The sequence below is a fragment of the Rhinoderma darwinii genome, chromosome 4 (genome assembly GCF_050947455.1).
Source record: "Rhinoderma darwinii isolate aRhiDar2 chromosome 4, aRhiDar2.hap1, whole genome shotgun sequence".
Classification (NCBI taxonomy): domain Eukaryota; kingdom Metazoa; phylum Chordata; class Amphibia; order Anura; family Rhinodermatidae; genus Rhinoderma; species Rhinoderma darwinii.
In genome coordinates, this window is record NC_134690.1 from 74,745,821 (window position 1) to 74,760,449 (window position 14,629).

At 39.1% G+C, this 14,629-nt stretch overlaps 1 protein-coding gene across 6 annotated transcripts in view; it reads right to left on the reverse strand.

Moving 5' to 3' along the window:
* LOC142759243 (saxiphilin-like) overlaps positions 1–14,629 on the reverse strand; it is a 137,281-nt gene that overhangs the window by 81,187 nt on the left and 41,465 nt on the right. For 5 of the 6 annotated variants that reach the window (XM_075861208.1, XM_075861205.1, XM_075861206.1 and 2 more), the window contains exons 4-7: positions 11,467–11,685; positions 7,435–7,653; positions 6,489–6,707; positions 1,578–1,796 (exon numbers count right to left, since the gene is read on the reverse strand). In XM_075861208.1, coding sequence (XP_075717323.1) covers positions 1,578–1,796; positions 6,489–6,707; positions 7,435–7,653; positions 11,467–11,685 — 876 coding nt within the window. The remainder of the gene's footprint in view (positions 1–1,577; positions 1,797–6,488; positions 6,708–7,434; positions 7,654–11,466; positions 11,686–14,629) is intronic. The other variant, XM_075861209.1, reaches the window with a different exon arrangement.

The following is a 14,629-nucleotide window of genomic DNA, read 5'->3' on the forward strand; positions in this document are numbered from 1 at the left end:
AGTCCATGTGACTGGCTGCAGCCTGTATTTGGCCTGTGATTGGCTGCAGCAGTTACATGGGATGAAACGTCATCCCGGGAGGCCGGACTGGAGGAAGAAGCATGAGTTTTGGGTAAGTTAACTTTTAACACTATTAACTCCAGCGGTAGTCACTGTCCCGGGTGCTGAAAGAGTTACTGCCGATCAGTTATCTCTTTCAGCACCCTGGACAGTGACTATCCCCTGACGTCGCCTAGCAACGCTCCCGAATTTACGGTTGCACACACATAGCCACCCGTAATTACGGGAGCCCCATAGACTTCTATGGGCCTGCCCGTGCCGTTATTACAGCCTGAAATAGGACATGTTCCATATTTTTCAATGGCACGGGCACCTTCGCGTAAGCATACGGGAAGGTACCCGTGGCCAATAGAAGTCTATGGGCCCGTAATACGGGCCGTAATTACTGGCGTTTTTACGTTCGTGTGTATGAGGCCTATCTCCTTGGAGATGCAGCCATTTTTAGGATTTTCATTTTAGTTTTTTCCTCCTTGCATTCCAAAAACCATAACTTTTTAATTTTTTCGTTGACATGTTTTTTTGTTGGACAAGTTTTTTTAGCAGTCACTATTGACCACAGCATCTCAGTGATTAAACGGGCGGAATCAACGTGATCTTCCATTCCACCCGTTGCAGTGGAGTTTCAGCTGTAACATACAGCTGACACCCACTCAGTATGGGCCATTCTCAGTCTGTGAGCGCGCTCCATACTTTCCCTTGGCGTCTGTCACGTTCAGTTACTTGACATGCCGCTGAAGGGATGAGCACACTCTGGCGATGCCTCAAGCATGCAGTACTTTGTATTTAAAAAAAACACAATGATCAGGCAGGAAGGACTTTGGACTACTGACATGTTAAAGGGGTTTTCCTACGAGGGATATTTATGACATATCCATTGGATATGTCATAAATGTCAGATGGATGCGGGTCCCACCTCTGAGACCTGCACCTATCTCTAGAACGGTGCTCCTAAACCCCGGGGGGTTCTATCTCTTTGTATACCGGCTAATTTCTCTCTATGAAGGAGAAAACAGCGTAGCGCGCATGCTACGCTGCTTCTGTAACTGCCATTCACTACTATGGGAGTTACGGAAACAGTGCAGTTTAGCGAGTTACACTGTTTCCGTAACTCCCGACCATGTAATCAGGAAGTGGCCGGGAGTCAGCGTGAACACAAAAAGCTAGAACGGGTTTTAGGGGCCCCGTTCTAGAGATAGGTGCGGGTCAAAGAGGTGGGACCCGCATCTATCTTACATTTATGACATATACTGTGGATATGTCATAAATGTCCCTCGTGGGAAAACCACTTTAAGGGATGATTATATTTCATGGTGGATTATATTTGCCTTCAATGTTAAACCTACAAATAAAAGGACACACCAATCTTAAAATGGCTTTTAAAAATAAGTCATTAAAGGGATCGATTGTATTACTAGCGACAAATCATTATAGTGACTAATTGAAGTGGTATTTAATAACTCTATCTATAATAATGTCGGCGCACGGAGAGAGGATGTGATTATAAAGTAGATTCTTACCAGAAGGTTGACATGTTGGGGCCGTTTGTCCTGGTGGGGTTCTAGAACCGGAAATCTCTTCACCATTTTCAGTAACACACCAACAGTATCCGGTGCTACCATGGCATTGCTTTGGACTGTAGTTGCCTTTTTCATCACAATCAGGTAGAAATGCTCCCCGCATAGGGGTTCCTGCACTTAGCACTTTCTGACGTTCTTTTAAGCAGGGACTTTCCTTTGCTAAATTGGATAAAAATAACAGAAAAAAGACTAAAGTATTTCTTATTTACATTTTTGGATTAGGACTAAATTCTACTAAATTATTGTTATCATGATTGTACTGTACTGTATTGTTATATGCCTGTAGCTTATAGATATGTATGTGGCATGCTGCAGCTTTTACATTGGGGAGGAATTATCGCTGATACCTTCCATGGGCTGCCAAGGAATAAGTTGCACTATTTTGGGTTTATCTACTTTAACTCCTTGGAGATGCAGCCATTTTTTGGATTTCCATTTTCATTTTTTCCTTCCCGCATTCCAAAAGCCATAAGTTTTTTATTTTTTCATGGACATAGCCGTTTGGGGGCTTGTTTTTTGCGGGACAAGTTGTCGTTTTTCACGGCTTCATTTATTCTTCCATATAATGTACTGGGAAACTGAAAAATAATTCTTTGTAGGGTGGAATGGGAAAAAGCAGCGATTCTACCTTTGTTTTGTTTTTTGGGTTTCGTATTTACAACGTAAATCGTGCGCTAAAAATGACAAGTCAAATTTATTCTACGGGTCGATATGATTATGGAGATACCAAATTTATTTAATTTTTGAAATGTTCTACCACTTAAAGAGGCTCTGTCACCAGATTTTGCAGCCCCTATCTGCTATTGCAGCAGATAGGCGCTGCAATGTAGATTACAGTAACGTTTTTATTTTTAAAAAACGAGCATTTTTGGCCAAGTTATGACCATTTTCGTATTTATGCAAATGAGGCTTGCAAAAGTACAACTGGGCGTGTTGAAAAGTAAAAGTACAACTGGGCGTGTATTATGTGCGTACATCGGGGCGTGTTTACTACTTTTACTAGCTGGGCGTTCTGATGAGAAGTATCATCCACTTCTCTTCACAACGCCCAGCTTCTGGCAGTGCAGATCTGTGACGTCGCTCACAGGTCCTGCATCGTGTCGGCACCAGAGGCTACAGATGATTCTGCAGCAGCATCAGCATTTGCAGGTAAGTAGCTACATGGACTTACCTGCAAACGCCGATGCTGCTGCAGAATCATCTGTAGCCTCTGGTGCCGACACGATGCAGGACCTGTGAGTGACGTCACAGATCTGCACTGCCAGAAGCTGGGCGTTCTGAAGAGAAGAGGATGATACTTCTCATCAGAAAGCCCAGCTAGTAAAAGTAGTAAACACGCCCCGATGTACGCACATAATACACGCCCTGTTGTACTTTTACTTTTCAACACGCCCAGTTGTACTTTTGCAAGCCTCATTTGCATAAATACGAAAATGGTCATAACTTGGCCAAAAATGCTCGTTTTTTAAAAATAAAAACGTTACTGTAATCTACATAGCAGCGCCTATCTGCTGCAATAGCAGATAGGGGTTGCAAAATCTGGTGACAGAGCCTCTTTAAAGGACGAGTGTCACGAAAAAAAACATTTTGATATCAATTTGCATTTAGTGTTTTATTATAAAATCTTTTATTTATGTGTGTGTTTGTGTTTTACTTTTTTATATTTTTTAACTTTTTCTTCTCTATGGGGGCTGCCATTTTTTTTGCCATCTCTGTTTGTGTCGATTAACGACACATACAGTGATGGAATACGGCACACACATCCCCATAGTGAATACGAACGGGAGCCGTTCCATCCACTATAGCGTACGCAAAAGTCAGGTCTTCGCTAGAGCGAAATCCGGCGCCATGTTCATGTCGACCGGAAGCCGCGGCCAGACAGTGAGATGACGACTTCCGGTTGCGGCTTCCGGACTTGTGTTCTGAAGCAAGCACGAGGAGCGGAGGGAGCAGACCGGAGCGGACGGACCAGAGGGAGCGGCGGCGGCAGGAGCAGGTAAGTTAGGTCTGTGTATGTACGTGTTTTAGTGTGTGATTACTACTGTATGTAAACCTACTACACTGTGTGTTAGCTCAAAAAATGGCGACACACAGTGTAGGAGGTTTGACCGTTCAATCCCCTCCTTTCTCCTGGCACTAGCCAGGATAAAGGAGGAGGGATTCTGTGAGCTCACTAGAGCGAGTGTGTTTACACCAAATTTGCAGCATAAAGCAATGTGGTTGCTTTACCACATTCAATGCTGCAATTTTGGGAATTGCTCCATCTAGTGACCAGCACTGGGAAATGTTATAAATTAGAATCTAATTTATAATATTTCCTGACTCGTGAAATTTTTTTAAAAATGTGGACAGTGTTTAAGCATTCATACACTAACTGTTTAACTAAAAAAAATAAAAAAAAAATTCTAGCGACACATTCCCTTTAAGAAAAAATAATTTCTTAAGAAAAAAGTTTTTTGTCGCCACAGTCTGAGAGCCATAACTTTTTTGATTTTTTTGTCGATTTAGTGGTGCGGTAGCTTATTTTTTGTGGGACGAGCTGTAGTTTTTATTGGGGTACATGCAACTTTTTTATCACTTTTTATAAAAAAAAATTGGGAAGCTAAGATTACTCAAAAGAATCAATTTGTGCGTTTTAAATTTTTTTTTTTTTATGGCGTTCATCAAGCAAGTTAAATAATGATATATTGTGATAGTTCTGACTTTTACAGGCACGGCGTTACCAGTTATGTTATTTTTTTTAACATTACTTTAGGTAAAACATGTGGAAAAGTTTTTTTTAACTTTTAATATTTACATTTTTTTTCAACATTAAAAAAAACTTTAGCTGTATTTTGGTTCTTTTCATAAGTCCCCCTAGGGGACTTGAACCTTCGATTGTTGGACCGCTTGTGTGATATACTCCAATTCTAATGTGTCGCAATATATCATTATACTGACAGCCTCCAATGAATCATAGTACAAAGATGGCAGACCTGGGGGCTTTGATTAGGCCCTCATGCTGCTATAACAAGCATCAGCACCCGACGATCATGTTGTGGGAAGGCCAAAGGCACGTCGGAGGTGGCCGTTCCCCTTATTTTAACGACTTAGATGCTGCGTTCACTATTGACTGCGGTATCCAAGTGGTTAAACAGGCGGAATCAAAGGGATCAGTATGGAGTGCACTCAGCCTGTGCGCGCGCTACATACTTCCCCTTGGCTGCTGCCACGTTCATTTACGTGACATGTCGCCAACGGGATAAGCACACCCTGGCGGTGCCTCAACAGTATCCGGTGCTACCATGGCATTGCTTTGGACTGTAGTCACCTTTTTGATCACAATCAGGTAGAAATGCTCCTGGCATAGGTTGCCCTGCACTTAGCACTTTCTGACGTTCTTTTAAGCAGGGACTTTCCTTTGCTAAAATGGATACAGAATAACCAAAAATACTTTAGTCTTGTCTCTATTTACATTTTTTGATTAGGACTAAATTCTACTAAATTATTGATATCATGATTGTACTGTACTGTATTGTTATATGCCTGTAGCTTATTAGTATATATGTGGCATGCTGCAGCTTTTACATTGGGGAGGAATGATCGGTCATACCATTCAGTGGCTGCCAGGGAATAAGTTACACTTAGTTTTGTGTTGTAATATCAATAAAAAATTATTATTATTATTTTTTTTTTTTTTTTCTGTTTCAATATGTCTTTATTAAACAGTTGAGACATCAGAAAATATATGTGTATAACAGTTCTACTCGCAGGTAGAAGTAAATAGTTAGTCTCAAATAATAATTAACCTATAAGTTTTAACATTTTGAGAAAATGGGATTCAAAATAATATGGATAATAAAAGAAAGGTTCTTCACAATATCAATAAAATTTTTAATACAAAGCTATACTTTGATGGCAGAGTTTAGAGTAATCATCTTTAGGGTCCTGGTACAAGTTTCTTTCAAAATAGTTGCATAAATTAGCGGCGAATATAGAAGAGATGGTAACCCATACCGAAGACCAATATGGGCCCCCATTATAGCATTATAGTGCCAGGCTTTGACTCGCAGGACAGAAGGGCCGGGTATTTGTTTCCTCAACCCTCTATATTTTCATAACCTTCGAGCCAATTTCCCACCCCCTTGTTTGCTAATAATTAAATTCCTCTGGAGAGGAGAATCTGGCACAGGTTCTCGTCAAACAGTACCAAAGAGAATGAAACCAACCAAGGCTGGACCCCCACTCTCCAAAAACCCTATAGCAGCCACATGTTCTGCCTCTCTGGTATGTAAGCACTTGCATACAACTACTGTATAAAGCAAATGTGTAAAAACTGTATTTTGTTTCTTTTCCCCTAGGAGACTTGAACATTCGATTGTTGGACGGCTTGTGTGATATACTCCAATACTAATGTGTCGCAATATATCATTATACTGACTGCCTCCAATGAATCATAGTACAAAGATGGCAGACCTGGGGGCTTTGATTAGGCCCCCAGGCTGCTGTAACAAGCATCGGCACCCGACGATAATGTTGCGGGAGGGCCGATGGCATGTCGGAGGTGGCCGTTCCTCTTATTTTAATGACTCAGTTGCTGCGTTCACTGTTGACTGCAGCATCCAAGTGGTTAAACAGGCGTAATCAAAGGGATCAATATGGAGTGCACTCAGCCTGTGCGTGCGCTACATACTTCCCCTTGGCGGCTGCCTCGTTCAGTTACGTGACATGTCGCGAAGGGGATAAGCACACACTGGCGGTGCCTCAAGCAGGGTGTACTTTCTATTTAAATAAAACACAATGATGGGGCAGGAAGGACTTTGCACAACTGACATGTTAAGGGATAATTATATCTATAAAGTAGATTCTTACCAGAAGGTTGACATGTTGAGGCCGTTTGTCCAGGTGGGGTTCTGGAACCAGAAATCTCTTCACCTTTTTCATTAACACACCAACAATATCCGGTGCTACCATGGCATTGCTTTGGACTGTAGTTGCCTTTTTGATCACAATCAGGTAGAAATGCTCCTGGCATAGGTTGCCCTGCACTTAGCACTTTCTGACGTTCTTTTAAGCAGGGACTTTCCTTTGCTAAAATAGATGCAGAATAACCAACAATACTTTAGTCTTTTTTTCCCATTTACATTTCTGACTAGGACTAAATAATTCGAAGTTATTGTTAACATGATTGTACTGTACTGTATTGTTATATGCCTGTAGCTTATTGATATGTATCTGGCATGCTGCAGCTTTTACATATTGAGCTATGCTGTTTCCGTAAGCCCCATAGAATTTAATGGTAGTTACGGAAACAGCGTAGCCCACATGCTATGCTGCTTCCGTAACTGCTATTCATTACTATGGGATTTACATAAACAGCGTAAGCCAGCGAGTTACACTGTTTCCGTCACTCCCGACCATGTAATCAGGAAGTGGCCGGGAGTCAGCGTGAACACAAAAAGCTAGAACAGGGTTTAGGGGCCCCGTTCTAGAGATAGGTGCGGGTCCCAGAGGTGGGACCCGCATCTATCTTACATTTATGACAAATCCTGTGGATATGTCATAAATGTCCCTCGTGGTGTCCCTCGTGATGATTATATTTCATGGTGGATTATATTTGCCTTGAATGTTAAAAATACAAATAGAAGGACACCCCAATCTTAAAATGGCTTTTCAAAATAAGACTCATAAAAGGGATCGATTGTATTACTAGTGACAAATAAATATAGGGACTCAATGAAGTGCTATTTTTTAATAACTCTATGTATAATAATGTCGCCGCACAGGGAGAGGATGTGATTATAAAGTAGATTCTTACCAGAAGGTTGACATGTTGGGGCTGTTTGTCCTGGTGGGGTTCTGGAACCGGAAATCTCTTCACCATTTTCAGTAACACACCAACAATATCCGGTGCTGCCATGGCATTGCTTTGGACTGTAGTTGCCTTTTTGATCACAATCAGGTAGAAATGCTCCTAGCATAGGAGTTCCTACACTTAGCACTTTCTGACGTTCTTTTAAGCAGGGACTTTCCTTTGCTAAAATGGATAAAAATAACAAAAAACATTTGTGTATTTACTTGTGCCTGCTGCAGCTTTTACATTGGGGAGGAATGATTGCTGATACCTTCCAGTGGCTGCCAAGAAATAAGTTGCACTATTTTGGGTTTATCTCCTTTAACCCTTTGGAGATGCAGCCATTTTTCGGATTTCCTTTTTTGTTCTTTCCTCCCCACATTCCAAAAGACATAACTTTTTTATTTTTTCGTTGACATAGCCGTATGAGGGCTTGTTTTTTTGACTAGTTTCACGGCACCATCTATTCTTCCAAATAATGTATTGGGACACTAAAAATAAACTCTTTGTGGTGTGGAATGGGAAAAAAACAGCGATTCCACCTTTGTTTTTTGGGTTTTATATTTACGACATTGTGCTCTAAAAACATGTTAAATTTATTCTATGGGTCAATACGATGATGGAGATACCAAATGTATATATATATTTTTAAATGTTTTACCACATTTAAAAAGAGAAATCTATTTATTAAAAAAAAAGTAGATTTTTGTCTCCACAATCTGAGAGCCATAACTTTTTAATTTTTCTTTCGATTTATTGGTGTGGTGGCTTAATTTTATTTTTTTTAGAATATTCATTTTATTCATGAAAATGATGACAAAAAAACATATTAATTATGGACATCACGTAGCAACAACTCTACATAGTGCCCATAAATGTTCCCCTTTTCACCCTTCTCCTTAGCCTCAACGGCACACACACATAAAAAAAAAAAAAAAAAGAGAACATTTTTTCTTTTTAAATTGAGCAATTAGATAATGAAATAAGCGAATTAGAGTAGACTCTTTTAACTCTTTCCCATCAAAATTTCTTCTCCCAACTTTTAATACACGAGAATTTACCATACGATTTGAAATCAGTTATATCCCTATAGATAGCAGAGATTCCACCCTTGTTGGACTTACTAGAGTGTAAGAAAACAATATATCTAAATAGTTTACATCTCTTTTCCCATAGTTGACCAATTAGATCACCTTTCACCAAAAGAGATCTAATTCTCAAATATGAATAAAACTGAGATTTATGCAGATTATAGCCTTCCATTAGGTGTAAAAATAGTTTCATGTTAGTACCATCCCACAACTCTTCCAAAGAGCCAATTCTACTCTTATTCCACAAGGAAAAATTTAAGTTCTAGAATAGCTACCCAAATAAGCTGAGACAATGGTCAGCCAGTTTCAAGTTAGGGCCCGAAGTTTTTATAATATGTTTTTTATCCCATTTATATTTTTAGGGCTGTGCTTGTTGAGTCTAAACCTGTCAGGAATTCCGCGCGTGCCCATCATTGGTTTGACCAGAGTACCTTTGAGCAAAGGTTCCCCCTTTTGCGTCCATTCAATATACACCCAGGGTTCTTCAATTAAACATAACATAAAATAACATTTCAAATGTTCTAATATTGCCGCAATTCGGTAGCTCTCTATTTTGGGCACTCCCATATTCAAAAGTCTGATATTCTTAGTCGTTTAGAGCCCCAAACAAGTTTGAGAGTCAGATCGCTTATATCCTTAATTAAGGATTTCGAGAATAAGAGTAGAATACATCTAAAACTGTATGAATGGGAGTATATTCATCTTGGTAACACTAATTTTTGCAATTCAGAAAAGGCCAGTTCTCCTATATTTTGTAAGTTCATCTAAAACCTGGGACCTCAGCTTATAAGCATTATGCCTGGTATATGAAATAAATATTCCCAAGTAGGCAAAACCTTGTTTGGTCCATTCATATTGGAACTTATTTTTGAGGGAGTCCCTAAGGGCATCTGAGCAGTTTATTCCTAAGATTTGGCATTTTTTCTCATTTAGTTTATAATAAGAGACCTGTGCAAAGTGGTCTAAAATCTTTTTCTACTAGCTTACCTTGAGCATTCCAAAATAGAGCTTGTAAGTATAATATCATAAGCATAGAGCTCAATTCTAAATTTTGTCTCTACTCTTTATCCTATGTCCCTATTTTGCCTTATAGTTTTCGCCAAGGGTCCTAAAATTAGGTTGAAAATCAAGGGAGAAATGTGGCTTATTTTTTTGCAGGGTGAGCTTTAGTTTTTATTGGTACCATTTTGGGGTGCATGCAGTTTTTTGTTCATTTTTTATTCCATTATTAAAGCGACCAAAAATCAGCAGTTTGGGCGGTTTAAATATTTTTTTTTTACCGTGTTCACCGAGCAGGTTAAATTACGTTATATTATAATAGTTTGGACTTTTACAGACGTGGCAATACCAGTTATGTTCATTTAAAAAATTTTTAACATTACTTTAGGGATAAAATGTGACTTTTTTTTTTACTATTTATATTTTTTTGGTACATTAAAAAAAACTTTATTTAACGGTATTTTACTTTTTTATATAAGTCCTCCTAGGGGACTTGAGTCAGCGATTGTTGTAAAGCTTGCATTATATACTACAATACTAATGTACCAATTGTATCACGGGGCACGATGGCATGTCTGAGGGGACCGGCCACCTTATTTTAACGGCTTAGATGCTGCGGTCACTATTCACCATGGCATCTAAGTGGTTAGATGGGCGGAATCTAAGTGATCTTTTATTCCACCCATTGCAGTGGGGTGTCAACATACAGCCGACACCTGCTCAGTATGGAGCGCACTCAGCCTGTGCGTAGCTGGTAGCTGTCACATACAGTGCCTCAAGCAGGGGGTACTTTCTATTTAAAGAGGCTTTGTCACCAGATTCTCAAATCCCTATCTCCTATTGCATGTGATCGGCGCTGCAATGTAGATAACAGTAAAGTTTTTTGTTTTTTTTAAAACGTTCATTTTTGGCCAAGTTATGAGCTATTTTATATACATGCAAATGAGCTTTCTTACTAGAACGATGTGCAGCCACATACACAGACATTAACGTTAATCAAGTGTCCTGATAATGAATACATATGACCTCCAGCCTGGACGTCATGTGTATTCAGAATCCTGACACTTCTGAATCTTTTCTGTGAGATTTCCAGCAAGGGAAACAAAATCTCGTTTACCTCGTAATCTCGCGAGATTACGCGTGGCTTGCTGGAAATCTCACAGAAAAGATTCAGAAGTGTCAGGATTCTGAATACACATGACGTCCAGGCTGGAGGTCATGTGTATTCATTATCAGGACACTTGATTAACGTTAATGTCTGTGTATGTGGCTGCACATTGTTTTAGTAAGAACGCGATGCTGCTGTGTAAATGAATGGAGAGGAGTGCATGATGCTGACTGGTCATTGATTTGTCAGCATCATACACTTCTATTCACAACGCCCAGTTAGTAAAACAAGTAAACATGCCCAGTTAAAAACACAATACACGCCCACGACATACGGAAAAAAACACGCCCAGTTGTCCATTTCAAAGCTCATTTGCATATATATAAAATAGCTCATAACTTGGCCAAAAATGAACGTTTTTTTTAAAAAATACACGTTACTGTTATCTACATTGCAGCGCCGATCCCATGCAATAGGAGATGGGGATTTGAGAATCTGGTGACAGAGCCTCTTTAAATAAAACACAATGATCAGGCTGGAAGGACTTTGGACTACTGACATGTTAAGGAATCATTATATTTCATGGTGGATTATATTTTCTTTGAATGTTAAACCTACAAATAGAAGGACACCCACAAATTCAAAATGGCTTTTCAAAATAAGACAACTGATTAAAGGGACCAATTGTATTACCAGTGACAAATCAGTATAGGGACTCAATGAAGTGGCATTTTATAACTCTATGTATAATAATGTTGGCGCGCGGAGATAGGACGTGATTATAAGGTAGATTCTTACCAGAAGGTTGACATGTTGGGGCCGTTTGTCCTAGTGGGGTTCTGGAACCAGAAATCTCTTCACCATTTTCAGTAACACACCAACAATATCCGGTGCTGCCATGGCATTGCTTTGGACTGTAGTTGCCTTTTTCATCACAATCAGGTAGAAATGCTCCTCGCATAGGAGTTCCTACACTTAGCACTTTCTGACGTTCTTTTAAGCAGGGACTTTCCTTTGCTAAATTGGATAAAAATAACAAAAAACACTTTAGTCTTTTTTCTATTTACATTTTTGATTAGGACTAAATAATACTAAATTATTGTTATCATGATCGTACTGTACTATATTGTTATATGCCTGTAGCTTATTGGTATATATGTGGCATGCTGCAGCTTTTACATTGGGGAGGAATGATCGCTGATACCTTCCAGTGGCTGCCAAGGAATAAGTTACACTATTTTGGGTTTATCTACTTTAACTCCTTGGAGATGCTGCCATTCTTTGGATTTCCATTTTTGTTTTTTCCTTCCCGCATTCCAAAAGCCATAACATTTTTATTTTTTCATGGACATAGCCGTTTGGGGACTTGTTTTTTGCGGCACAAGTTGCCTTTTTTTACGGCTTCATTTATTCTTCCATATAATGTACTGGGAAACTGAAAAATAATTCTTTGTAGGGTGGAAAGGGAAAAAGCAGCGATTCTACCTTTGTTTTTTGGGTTTCGTATTTACAATGTAAATCGTGCGCTAAAAATGACAAGTCAAATTTATTCTACGGGTCAATATGATAGTGGTGATACCATATTGATATAATTTTTAAAATGTTTTACCACTTAAGAAAAAATAATTTCTTAAAAAAAAAATGTTTTTTGTCCCTACAGTCTGAGAGCCATAACTTTTTTTATTTTTTTTGTCGATTTAGTGGTGCGGTAGCTTATTTTTCGTGGGACGAGCTGTAGTTTTTATTGGTACCATCTTGGCGTACATGCAACTTTTTCTCACTTTTTATAAAAAACAGCAGGGACTTTCTTTTGCTAAAATGAATACAGATTAACAAACAATACTTTAGTCTTTTTTCTATTTACGATTTTGATTAGGACTTTAACTATAAAACATAGTAACTATTGGCGTTTCTCTGGAAAAATATTTATTACCCAGATTCTTCCGTTTTTAGAAATATGCCACATGTGGCCCTAGTGTGCTAATGGACTGAAACACAGGCCTTAGAAGCATAGGAGCACAGTTATTTTTTTTCTGTAACACAGAAAGGTTTTACCAGAGAAATGCAACTCAAAATTTATTGCCCAGATACTGCAGTTTTTAGAAGTATCCAACATGTGGTTTTATAGTTGTAATGGACTGAATCATCGGCCTTAGAAGCAAAGAAGCACCGAGAGGATTTTGGGGCCTCCTGTTTTTTTTAAATATATTTTAGGCACCATGTCAGGTTTGAGAAAGTCTTGTGGTGCTAAAACTGTGGAAACCCCCAAAAAGTGACCCCATTTTGGAAACATCATGTATCTAGGGCTATGGTCAGCATTGTGACCCCACAGTTTTTTTGTTAAATGTATTTGAATTAGTCTGTAAAAACGAAAATTTATTTATTTCTGAAAAAACATAGAATTTTCTAATTTTTACAAGGAATAAAGGAGAAAAATCACCCCAACATTTGTAATACAATTTCTCCTGATTGCGGCAATATCCCATATGTGGTCATAAACTGCTATTTAGACCCACGGCAGAGCTTAGAAGGGGAGGAGTGCCATTTGGATTTTGGAGCACAGATTTTGCTGGAATGGTTTTCAGGGCCATGTCGCATTTGCAACGCACTGGAGGGACCATAACAGTGTAAACCCCCCCAAAAGTGACCCCATTTCACCCTACATGTTTTTTTGCTGAATTTATTGGAATAAGTCTGTGAGGATGAAAATCTATTTTTTTTTTAATGAAAAAACAATGAATTTTCACATTTTTACAAGGATTAAAGGAGAAAAAGCCCCCCAACATTTGTAAAGCAATTTCTCCCGAGTACGGCAATACCCCATATGTGGTCATAAACTTCTGTTTGGACACACGGCAGGGCTTAGAATGGCAGGAGCGCTACTTGGCAAGCAGACTTTGCTTGATTGGTTTTTAGGCGCCACTAAGGTACCAGTACAGTAGAAACCCCTGAAAAGTGACTCCGTTTTGGAAACTACACCTCTAGGGGCATTCATCTAGGGGTGTAGTGAGCATTTTGATCCCACAGGTGTTTCATAGATTTTTAGAATTAGTAAAAATTTCAAATTAATTATTTTCAAAAAATATGTAGATTTAGCTCTACATTTTTTATTTTCACGAGGGCAATAGGAGAAAAAACACCATGCAATTTGTTACTCATTTTCTCCCGAGTATGACAATACCCCATGTGTGTCCCTAAACTGCCGTTTGGGCACATGGCAGAGCTTAAAATAGAAGAAGCGCCATTTTGGCTTTTGGAGCGCAGATTTTGCTGGATTGTTGTACGGGCACCATGTCGCATTTGCAGCTTTGAGGTACCAGAGTACATTAGAAACCACTGAGAAGTGACCCCATTTTGCATACTACTCCCCGCAAGGCATTTATCATTTTCATGGACATACGACAGGGCTTAGGAGTGAAAGAGCACAATGCATATTTGAGGTCTATTTTGGTAATTTTCACAGCGTTGGCCCACAACTGCAGGGCTCTGAGGTCAAATAGTAAAATAAACCCCCAAGTAGTGACCTCTATTTAGTAAACTGCACCCCTCAAGGTAAAGGGGGGTAGTGAGCATTTTGACTCCGCAACTTTTTTATTTATTTATTAGAAATGAACGTTCAGCGGATGATGCAAAGTGAAAAATCTGAGGACTTCTTCATATGGGGTGAATACTTATTTAAAATACTTTTTGCACTATTGTGGCTTGTATAATTGCGATTTTTATACAAAGAATATATCTATTTTTCAAACCCTTACAGGTTGTGGTTTCAGTTATTCGTTGTGTCTAATTCTGAAATTTTTGGCAAAGTGACAATTAACATTTTCCACTGATATGTTGTTTTAGTGCCCAATATGTGGTGCCCAGTTTATGCCACTGCAGACAAATATCTCATAAACTGTTAACCGGGTTCTCCTGGGTATGGTGATGCCATATATGTGGATGTAAATTGCTATTTGGTCAC